The sequence below is a fragment of the Temnothorax nylanderi genome, unplaced genomic scaffold (assembly GCF_030848795.1).
Source record: "Temnothorax nylanderi isolate EJ_2023f unplaced genomic scaffold, tnyl_v1.0 TNYL_tig0226_pilon, whole genome shotgun sequence".
NCBI lineage: Eukaryota > Metazoa > Arthropoda > Insecta > Hymenoptera > Formicidae > Temnothorax > Temnothorax nylanderi.
Window position 1 is genome coordinate 246689 of NW_027249288.1, and position 11480 is coordinate 258168.

At 42.3% G+C, this 11480-nt stretch overlaps 3 protein-coding genes across 6 annotated transcripts; 1 reads left to right on the forward strand and 2 right to left on the reverse strand.

The window, feature by feature from the left end:
* Window positions 1-28: 28 nt before the first annotated feature.
* Window positions 29-3641, reverse strand: LOC139779435 (phosphoribosyl pyrophosphate synthase-associated protein 2). Of its 3 annotated transcripts, XM_071717785.1 has the most exons (7): window positions 3505-3641; window positions 2997-3237; window positions 2476-2618; window positions 1493-1901; window positions 947-1225; window positions 727-873; window positions 29-659 (listed from the first exon to the last, which is right to left on the reverse strand). In XM_071717785.1, the coding sequence occupies exons 2-7, from the start codon at window positions 3015-3017 to the stop codon at window positions 501-503; spliced, it is 1158 nt and encodes a 385-aa protein (XP_071573886.1). In that variant the 5' UTR covers window positions 3018-3237; window positions 3505-3641; the 3' UTR covers window positions 29-500. The 3 variants fall into 3 exon arrangements, with proteins under 3 accessions (XP_071573886.1, XP_071573887.1, XP_071573888.1); XM_071717786.1 differs by lacking the exon at window positions 3505-3641 and having other exon boundaries at window positions 2881-3017; XM_071717787.1 differs by lacking the exons at window positions 2997-3237; window positions 3505-3641 and adding an exon at window positions 2688-2842.
* On the forward strand, window positions 3640-7707 carry Exo70 (exocyst complex component 7). 2 transcript variants are annotated; one of them, XM_071717780.1, is made up of 7 exons: window positions 3640-3781; window positions 3994-4378; window positions 4469-5007; window positions 5086-5637; window positions 6267-6504; window positions 6609-6869; window positions 7334-7707. In XM_071717780.1, the coding sequence occupies exons 2-7, from the start codon at window positions 4150-4152 to the stop codon at window positions 7603-7605; spliced, it is 2091 nt and encodes a 696-aa protein (XP_071573881.1). In that variant the 5' UTR covers window positions 3640-3781; window positions 3994-4149; the 3' UTR covers window positions 7606-7707. The 2 variants fall into 2 exon arrangements, with proteins under 2 accessions (XP_071573881.1, XP_071573882.1); XM_071717781.1 differs by lacking the exon at window positions 3640-3781 and having other exon boundaries at window positions 3788-4378.
* On the reverse strand, window positions 7665-11433 carry Rac1 (ras-related protein Rac1). Its single transcript, XM_071717789.1, has 3 exons — window positions 11292-11433; window positions 10314-10701; window positions 7665-9997 (listed from the first exon to the last, which is right to left on the reverse strand). The coding sequence occupies exons 1-3, from the start codon at window positions 11324-11326 to the stop codon at window positions 9842-9844; spliced, it is 579 nt and encodes a 192-aa protein (XP_071573890.1). The 5' UTR covers window positions 11327-11433; the 3' UTR covers window positions 7665-9841.
* Window positions 11434-11480: the final 47 nt, after the last annotated feature.

Sequence of the window (11480 nt, forward strand, 5' to 3'; positions counted from 1 at the left end):
TAATAACTAAAATATTTACAGAAAAATCTTTATATCTTGAAATATATTTATTATGTCTTGATCTAAAATACACTTTTAATCATACAATAAAACTAGCACTAGATCACTGGTAAGCATAGAATACACGTCTATACTGACTTGACTTTACAGAGTTCTAAAATTGTACAGTATCTATTATATGCAATGACTATATTTCGTATTCGAATACGCTTACAATTGGCTATTTTATATTAATCTAATATGTACTATAGAGAAAAGGTGACTACAAAGGAACATGTACATAAAGACATTCGGCCGATTATCTTCACTGATGAACGCAAGGGTCTAGTTTATACGTCCACTATTATTTCACAAGTTGGGGAAATATAAAAATAGTGTAGAAAATTAAGAGACGGATATGTATTCTGGACATGGTCCCCGGCATTGAATTTTTGTGACTTTCAATCGTCATTTATTCATGCTCAAGTTGTAACTTTTCATGTGCAATAATCGTCTAGTTTCTAATCTTCCAAAGTTACATTTTTAAACAGATACGACATCGACTCCTTATTGTGTATACGTCGAATTGCCTCTGCTAAAAGAACACTAATGTCGACAGTCTTGATTTTCGGGCATTGCATCTTCTGCACATCGTGGGGAACTGTATTGGTTACAACGACCTAAAAAAAATTTAACAGAAAGGTTTTTTTTTATCGGTCTAAAATCCATTACTTATCGATGTATTACCTCGTCGATCGGGGATTCCTCGAGGAGCCTAGGCGCGTCTGAGCTAAGCAAACCATGTGTAGCTAAGACATATATTTTGCAAGCTCCTCTCTCTTTAAGTGCCTCGGCAGCTGCTACGTACGACTGTACATCATCTATCATGTCGTCCTGCAAATTCATTTCTCTCGCCAAATCGTAGATCATACAGCGTATATGAACGCAATATAATCACTTTACCCACCACCATAATAGCGATGCGTCCTCCGACATCCCCGACAACGCTTATAGGTGGCTTTTCCTTCGCTGGATGTAAAGGCACACCCACGCCAACTTCCATCGTACGCGCGGCCATTGGTACCGCAGGTGGCGAATAGCGACCGTCGTTCATGTCGGATTCAGCTTCTCTTTGTTCTCCGTGAATCACTGCGATTCCCAGTCGCAGCCTTTCAGCATAGCTAGTCGCTTTCTTTGCGCTACCTGGATTTCTTGCAACGATCACAGAATTATGATAGTCAGGAATCTGACAAAGAGAAGATACACAATTTATATAAACAAGTGCATGATATAAAATAAAACACATACATCTGGAGTAACATTTAAATATCTTATTAAAGATGTGATTCTGCGATATTATCAAAAGAGGAAAGTCTGTATTTTCAATTCAAGATACCGGGGTCGCTTAAAATAAATCGCTATTATATAATCCAAGACAAGTTTCATAACATAATAACTGTTATTAATAGTTTACAGTGATAGGTGCGTTAATCTGGTTAATCTTGTTACATACGGATTCTTGAATGTACTGCAGAAGGAATGGACTAGCTCTGAGATTATCCACGGGAACATCAAAGAATCCTTGGATTTCTTTCTGGTGGAGGTCCATGGTGATAATATGAGTTAGGCCGCTGGTGCATAGCATCTTTGCCAAGAGCTTGGACACTATGCAACCGCGCTTGCGCATTTTGCACTGCTTGGAATAAGGTAGATACGGGATCACCCCGACGATGTTTTTGGCCGATGATGTCTTACATGCGTAGGCCATGATGAGAAGCTCCATTATGTTATTGTTTACATCCTTCGAGCCGGTTTGGATTATATACAAGTCCTTGCCGCGTACGGAATCCCCTATCTCCACCATTGTCTCGCGATTTGACTTATGGTACACGGAGCAACCACCAGGCTTTACTCCCAAACGACTTTAAACATAAAAAAAAAATATTCTAACATGCAAATATCTTTTGCCTTTCCTTCATCAAATAGATATAAATAGTATTAGACATTTAACTTTAGTCATAATTAGTAATAAGCAGCAAACTATATATACTTATGTACAACTTTAAAACCTATATACTTATGTACAACTTTATATGTACATATGTTAGAATGACAGTTTAATAGCAGTTAGAATAGCAGTTTAATTTAAATAACCAATAATTCAATATTTGTGTGTTGTCAATTTGTAGTAATATATGTTTCATTAATGTACCAACAATAAAATAGAAAAAACATAATTACAATAATTTTAAATCAATGACTTTCCAAAGTTTCCTGTTTGGAAATTATTAAGTCCCTCTTTTCAATTTATTGACTCAAGAAATTTTCTTTTTCTTTCTTGAATGTACACGTAACACGAAACCTCTTGAAAGAGGAGGTCTACTGTTGACGTAATATGTTGCAAAAACAATCGTAATCGACACGTCAAAATACCGCTGTCGAAAACAGATCGGCTTTCACGTTTGCATTCCACGCATTCCATTGTTCGCCACTCACTTTGCAATCAGATTGGCGAGCTCCGGGTGAGAATTGCCCGCGACGATGACTATGTCCGACGAAACTGGCTTCTCCATCACTCCGACGGTTCGCTCAGCAGCTACGCAACGAGGCCCTCGAGGAACAGAAGCGACGAGATTTACCTGGAAAGAACTTCCACTTTACAAGCCGTATTATCTCCGTGTGTGACCCCTCGACCTCCGAATCCGTACTTCGAGCAGACGAAAACTGCGCGTCTCGGAGCGACGGAGAAACGCTTATAGGCTCTCGCAACGTAATTGTATTAATTTTGTTTTCATTTCTGTGAATTTTCAACGTGGTTTAGGAGCGCGATCGTTTGCCCGGGTGAATTTGTCGGAATGACGTGGAAAAAGAGGATGACGTGCGCAAAATGCGTTAACGTACCTCGCGCGATAAACAAACAATCGATCAAACTTCGTCCCCTCACGCGCTTCCGACGATTACGTTGCGGCCGTATAAACTCGATTAGCCTACTCCCACATCCGTCCGTTCTCGCGTACCTCGGTGGTCGGTTCAATCATCCGATAATCGCCGCTATTCAATTACGAAGGGTGGATCTGGGAGAAAAACTCTCGGTTCTCTTCAATTGTTCCTTGCCACTTCGCCGCCGACAGGTCGCCGTTATAAACGCGTGCCCTCGTTAGGTACACTCGACCTCGTTTACGATCGTTTATTGCCTTTTTGCGCGCAAAACCCTGAAGTTGGTCACTTCTGAATTAGGAGCGTCTAGATGATCGCGCGCTAGAAAAATCTCAACATTTGTATAACGCATTATTTTATAATTTTACATATAAGTTATTTAATTATATAATAAATATATAATATTTATAAATTATACTATAATTCATATATGTAAAATATTTTTATATTGTATAAATTTAAAAAATAATTAATAATTAATGCATTAATTATTTCTTAAATTTTCTGAGAGATCTCACGTGTGTCACACAATTGTGCAATTGTCAAACTAATTTCAGACGTAAAGAACATATATGAAGCGGAATGTACATATGTGAGGCGAGCATTAATCCTAGCCGATAGAAAAATGAACCAATCACGCGACCAAGGAACACCGCCATGTTCCGCGCATCGTGACGCGTGATTGGCTGGTCCCCGTTATGCAACTATGCACTCTGGATCGGCCCTTAAGTGCAAAAGGAGGTTTCTTCGGCGACCTCGACGAGGCTAAACTGTGACTTGAATTTCTGTCAATTCCGGCTGTGGAGCAGCCGAGGGATCTGAAATAAAAATTATCGGGGAACATGTAGACGGGAGTGTATCGATGGTATATAATAAAAATATTTTCTTTTTCTAGTATATCAGTGATACAATAATTTTGAGAACTGATATGTAAACGTAACACGAGACTCAAACAGATAGCTGTCAAATCAGTATCATATGACAATACGGTGATAATACAGTTAAAAAATAATAATTTAAAACTGATAAATGTGTGTAACTCATCTGTTTTTTTTTTCTGGACTCTATATGTTGCAGATAACTGGAGTTTTTGGGCCTTCCATTAGGCTCTGGAGATAATACTGGCAGCCAAAGATATCACAGTCACCCATGGCTCTCTAATAGATATTTTCGATTAGCCTTACTCAATTAACCTCGTTTCCAATTGTACGTGTGAAAACCAGTGGAAGAAACATGCATGCGACCCGCGCCGACACCTCCGAGAGGCGATTCGAGATACAATGCAAACTGGAGTCGGAGATCGCCGCTCTGGAGGCTCTGAAGGAGGCGGAGGAACGCAGCCGGCGATTGACGAGCGGGGTTGTAGGAATACTCTCGTCCTTGGAAGACCGTTTAGCTACGCTGCGCCGTACGATACTTCCCGTTTACAACGAGACTGGGAATCTCCAGGCCCAGCAACACAGTACGCATATGGCATTATCATTTCTCAAGTTTCAAAGCCATCTTCTTCGCTAAGAAGTCTTTAACATTCTTCCTCGCTCTCGTATTGCAGATATAGAGAGGACTTTAAGCGTGCTGGATCACGCTATTGGATACTACGGCGTGTGTCAAGAGGTGGAAGCCGTGGTACGCGCCGAGCCGAGCGGGCCCGGTGGTCTAGACGGCTTCCTCGAGGCTATGAATCGATTGTACAACGCTCAGCGATACTTCCAGAAAAACAATCCCAGTTCCGTCGAGTTGCAAAACGTCACGGGCCTCTTCTCGGTCGGCCTAGAATCGCTTTATGCCGAATTCCACGATATTCTCAATCGCCAAAGTAGACCGATCCTTCCCATTGTGCTTCTGGATCTAATCGGCTCCGACGAAGACACCAGCAGCGAGGATGCGCCGCAGTCTCTGTGCCAACTGCCCGAGAGCGTCATGAGCGATTTGCTCAAGATCGCCGGATGGCTCGAGGAGAGGGGCCACCGTAGGCACACAAAGATGTACGCTTCCGTACGTTCCGCCATTTTCCTGAGATCTCTGCTGCTGCTCAAGGAACATCAGAGGAGCGCCAGCGGTGGTAGCACCCACGGTGGAAGTCCTATGCCTGTAAATGAACAATATATATATGTAGTAATATGTAGTTCTTCTAGATATTATTTGTGCTAACATAAATATTATCCGCAGCGGGCGAAATTTGCCAACCGACACTCTCTGGATGGCCAAGAGAACGCGGGGCGTAAAGCGTCGCGGCGGCTGCAGCACGCGTTGGACAAGGCCAACAGGATGCTGTTGAAGGCATCGCAAACGACGAGGCTCAACCTGGCTCTGAACTCAGTGTCCAGGAAGCCGACGTTGCAACTCGCCCCGTACTCGATGGAGGACGCGGCGCCCGACGAGCAGGAAATGGAGAATTATCTCTTGCTAGCGGCTGGCCTGCACAAACTCATACAAGCCGAGCGCGCGCTGGTCGCGAAGATCCTGCCGACTTCCCTGCAGGCGCAAGTGCTCGAGGCCACCGTGCGCGACGCGATGGACCTGGTGGCGCACGACGGAGACAGCATAGCCACGCGCGCCAAACGTTGCATCACGAGACGCGACTTCTCCGCCGTCCTCGTAGTCTTCCCGATTCTGAAGCATCTCGGCGAGCTGAAGCCCGATCTCGAGAGAACGGTCGAAGGTTGCGATTACGCGCTCCGCTCCAAGTTCGCATCTGTACTCGACACCTTACATACAACCGTACGTGTTTCGTCGCTTTTATTCTTAGATCATTCAGGTGGCCCCTGTATAATTTAGATTTTTATTTCAATTAGCAAAATTTTGAATTAACATTCATAATTAAAATGTTTTAAATTATCAGGGTTTAAAAGATTTATCAGTTCATAAAGGATCGAAAAATTATCGGGGTTTCTGACAGATACTTCATTAGTACTCTTTGAGTCTTATCGTCAAACATGTTGAAACATCCAGTATTTAAAATAATTAAAACGTGACTAACTTGAGTAACGTGACTCAGTGTCTTCCGGTTGATGTAAATGGCGTATATTTTCGCGATAAGACGCATAGATATTAAATGAATCATTGTACAAAAAAAAGAAGTCCACGATTTTACATATTTTGAGCATCGTTCTATGTGCGATATTTTGGCACATTACTCCAATATGCAAATTGAATCATTCACTTTAAAAAGATACTATTAATACACAGTAGCACCGTATATAATATTAATATACAATACAATGACGAATGAATTGTTGCAGATAGAAACCGGTAAAATTTTATAACTATTTTTTTATGCGCTTGGCTACTTGTCATAAATTAAGAATAAAGATGCGTAACCAATATAATGAAACTATTTAATTTTGCAGGGTGCTAAAGCTCTGGAAGAGTTCGCGGAATGCGTGAGAAATGAATCCGGCGCGGGTTTGCCAAAGGACGGTACCGTGGCGGAAGGAACTAGTAACGTCTTGGTCTTTCTGGAACAGCTGGCTGAATACGCGGATATGGCTGGTGCCGTTCTTCGACGCAATCTTTTCACAGATCAGTCTGCGTTATATTCAAAAGATCCGGAAAATGTACATAAAACGGTTCTCGGTGTATACGTCAGTAAGTTCATTGCCCATTATTCTCCGTAATTTAATTTAAAGCGGCTGAAATATCATCGTGGGAATATCGTTGGTCTGACCGAGAGTCGTTTTGTCTTCTTACAGAAAAGGTACTTGCTCAATTGAATCTGGCGCTAGTGAGTAAAAGCGACGCGTCTTATTCCGATCTCGCTTTACGAGCTTTATTTCGGCTGAATAACCATAATTACGTGGTTAACGCTCTCTGTCGAAGTTCTCTTATGGAGCTACTCTTACTGGCCGAGCCAAGTGCGGAACAAACATATCACGATCTACTTCGCAAAGACAAAAACAATTACGTTACTACGACATTCGCCAAGGCCCGATCGTATCTCGCAGACGAGCCAGGTTTGTGCCTTAACGTAAAAGCTTTCAACGAAGCTATAAGTAAGGGCCTGAGCAGAATAGCTGACTTATAATTTCAAGACAGTGTTTTATGCTTTAAATCTTTGTTTTTAGCAACGCACAATACTGTCTTGTGTCTCAAGTCTTAAACGAGTGTACAAAGTGTCAACATTGTAAGACTTGAGACATAAGACAGTATTGTGCGTTGCTAAAAACAAAGATTTAAAGCATAAAACACTGTCTTAAAATTATAAGTCAGCTATTCTGCTCAGGCCCTAAGATTCTAAATACCTCTTAAGTCACAGAAAGAAATAGCAAACATACACGTGTTTAGATCGCATTCATCATATCGTGTATTGTTAAGTCTACTTTTTGAAACAATCACGGAAGTTTTTCAACAATTAACGGATCTAGACTTATCGTTACTCGCATTAATTTTTGTTACGCGTTTTTTCCCCCTCGCATAGATCTCGCCGCCAAAACGTTGAAGGAGAAGTTCTTGGGTTTCGCGCGAGAACTCGAGGAAGTGGCCAAGTGTCAGCGTTCGTACTCGGTGCCTGATAGATGTCTGCGCGAGGAGTTAAGGAAGGAATTGCAGGAGGCGATCGTACCGCTGTACACCGCGTTCCACAACAAGTATCGCGGCACGTCGTTCTCGAAGAATCCGGCGAAATACATCAAGTACACCCCCGACCAGATATCGGCGCTGATCAACACGTTTTTCGACACCGCCGCGTAATAAAATGTTACATATGTGCCGTACCGAAGATTGTTTCTCTCGCCAAGGAATTAGCAGAATAATTTAATAAACACCCATTTAATAAAGCATATTTAGTTACAATAGTTTTTATGATTCTTTTTCCGTACGGACCGAATCTTCATTTCTTTCTCAAACAGATTGCACAGAGATTAATATAGAATCTGCGATGATTGAGAGTCTAGTTAGGTCTTGGTCCAGCTTCCCCTCCCCTCCCCAGCGTTTTGTTTTATATATATTTATAATATATATATAAAAAAACAAGTAACGATTTAGATTCGATCAGCGACTTTTATATACATATACATATATATAATCTATTTATATATATATATGTATATATGTATGTATATATGTATATGGCTCGTATTACCACTTACAATATACGCATACGTGCGTACGTAAAAGTCGTATACTATATGTGGTAATAAGTAGGAATACATTTGAAGTTCAGCATTTATGTACAGTTGTTATGTTATAGCGAATTCTCTCTCTCATTATATACTTACACATTCATGCTTCTCTCAAATTCATTCTCTCTTCCGTACTGGTAACAGTCTCTCGTTTTTCTCGCGCATACAAAACATTCACGCGTCCTCTGCTTCAGTAGTCGTATCCTGTTTTTCTTTTTCTAAATGCGGCATTATACTCGTTTTTTTTTCCCCTTTTCAATTCCAGCCCGATGACACGGTAATTCCTGTGAGAAAGAACATGCATTGTGCGCACTAATCACAGATCATCGCGCAAGAGACAACATGCAAGATCGGAACAACACGAAGCAGAGAAATCGTTAAACTCGATTTGACATTTATACTTATATCACATACATCTAGAACTCTTGTACAGTTAGCTATTTTTTTCCTTTTTCTTAAATTACGGTATGTAACATTTGCGATACTGTTAACCAATTTAGTGGAAGAAGGAAGCCATGTTATGCGGCCGCGCTGCGCTACCGATTCCGCTTGGAAAATATAGCTATCAGGTTTTTTATTTTAATTTTTTTTCGCGCGTCTATCGGTTAATTATCGTTTTCAGAAACTCACCCTCGAAGCGAAACTATATTGTTAAACCATTGCGTTTCAACAGAATTAAATATAGGACGTGCACAGTGAACATTGAATGGGCATTCGATTAACGCATCCAACGCCTTCAATTAGATTTTATATACAATTTCTCAAACCTAGGACTTTTACGAAAATAACAGATCGGTATTTTTCAGAGGCTAACGAATTCTCTTTGCGTGTGAAAGCAACTCTGTCGAAGCTCTGTTAAAGCTTCCAATAATATATATTGCATTGAACGTTCGGAATCAAAAGAAATACTTATGGTTGCTCTAAGTACTTGGAGAAATGTATATATGCGTGGAGTTACCGTTATTCACATTTATAATGAACATCTATATGAATATCGTCCAAACAGGTTTGCCATGTATTCTACGCACATATCTCTAAAAAATATTCTCTCTTTCTCTCTGAATTCATATCTTGATGCATATTGAAATCCTTCGCGATAAGGAAAACTACTGATTTTTTTTTCGTCTTTTTTTTCCATTTTAAATGCGTTAACTATACGTGTCCTACCTAAAATGTACAATGGCAAATAGCATAAAATGGTTTTCCTCTTTGATTAAACTGATCAGTGTTATACAGTCAGTGTTTGGACGCTTATACAATTATATGGTAATATTTGCTTTTTTTCTTTTACCATTCATTATATAATTATTAATTGTAATATTAATAACGTACTTCTAGTATACTGTACAGTGGTTAGTTCAGTTATTTTGGCTTCTTTTACACTCCTTTCGCTTAGAACATCCAGTCGATTCGCATTTTATAGCCCTATAACATCATCAGACTGTCTAGACTGGAAGTTTTGCTCGCGTAGACAGCAGGAAACCTCCCGTAATTTATCTCTCCTTTAGGATGTGCTGGAGGCCACATAAGAATAAATTTTAATATTTCGAATTCACGATTCCCTGTGAACCCTCTTTTGTTTTGCTCGCTGGAAATTTTATACCGAACTGACGTTTGTGCGCTTATGTGCTGGCAGATGTTTGCAGCCTCTTTGCTGACGTAGGCTGGTACAACTGGGGTTCCAAATAGTCGGTAATTCACCCGATCGATTCGATTGTGGTGCTTGGTACACTGGAGATGAGACGACGTGACACTTTTTTTAAACACATTCCAGTACCAACGTGCAAAGAGGGATACATTTAATATTATAGAAGGAAACATCTGCGCTTTGGCTTCACTTGCAGAACGGGGCACAGCACGGCGCGTATCGCCTCGTCGAACACAGTCTTCAAGCCTTTCTGCGTCAGGGCGGAGCATTCCAAGTATTTGACAGCACCGATCTCCTTTGCCATTGCCAAACCCTGCGGTAAATGAGATACATATTGAATTAATAACGTTCTAAATATTTATATACATATAACAAACAAAACTGTCACTCGTGTATTATCAATTTCCTTGACATTTACAACTTGCAATGCATTTCCTATGCAGCTAAAAATGTAACGTTGATTTCTCAGTCATTATTACACTCTCTCTCTCTCTCTCTCTCTCTCTCTCTCTCTTTCTCTATTCTCTCTATACGCATTTTAATCTAAAAGTATACTCTTTGATCGTTTTAAATACCAAGTCTTTTTATAATCGCGTTATGAAAAACAATGTAACCAGAAGGTCACAAACCTGAGGGTAAGTAATGGGAGCTAGCTTCTTGTCTTTCAAACGCTCGATGGTCTCCTTGTCCTCGCGTAGATCCAGCTTAGTGCCGACTAAGATAATCGGAGTGGCAGGACAGTGGTGGCGTACTTCCGGATACCACTTGGCGCGCACGTTCTCAAAACTCGCCGGGTTCACCAGCGAGAAGCAAATCAGAAAAACGTCAGTTTGTGGATAAGACAACGGCCGTAGTCTGTCATAATCCTCCTGTCCCGCCGTGTCCCACAGGCCGAGATTGATCGGCTTACCGTCCACCATCACATTCGCGGAGTAGTTGTCGAACACCGTTGGTATGTACTCCCCGGGAAATGCATTGGTGGTGTAGCTGATCAACAAGCACGTTTTACCCACCGCACTGGGGAACAGAGAAACGTAACGATTAACAGTCATCCATTTACTCATGCAAAAACGAGTACAAGTCCGAATTTATTTTACATAACATCTCGTTAGATGAATCATTGCGCGAGGAGCGGAATTTTCATTCGCGAATCGCAAGTTGCCCCCGAAAATTGCTCGCGAGCAATTTTTCGGAGCATTTCTGTTAAAAGACACGACACGAGCGGACAAATACGCTCCGAGCCCGCGCGTTCTCGTGCCGCGTGTCGGGGGAGCCTCTCGTCATCGACGAGAACGGCCCGTCGTGCGAGGGGACGGGGAGAGCGTGACGTCCTCGCGCGGGCACGTCAACGTCGTGCCGCGGGCCCCGCACACGGGCGTGGTGGCCTCGCGGACGAGAGACGGGGCCGCCGCGCTCGCTGTCCGGGAAACGGAGGCGAGGGAGCAGTCCGGAGCGCGTCCGGAGATCAGACGTCCCGTCCGGGGAGATCGCGCGGGGCCCGGCCGAGGGCGGCGGATCTCTCGGATCCCTCGCGCCCGAGTCCGGGGGGGTCTCCCGGACGCGGTCAACGGGTCCTCCCCGCGGTGGTTTCCCGCCGTGCTACGTACCCGTCGCCGACGACCACGCACTTGATGGCCTGCATCCTGGATGTCCGATGCCGTCCGTAATACACACGGAAGCACGTAAAATCGCGCGATACACTAAGTCGATTCTACGCGGGAGGGAGAGAGAAAGAGAGAGACAGAGAGAGAGAAGAGAGAGGGCGGGAGAGGAAGAGACAAACGGCGCGGTACGTA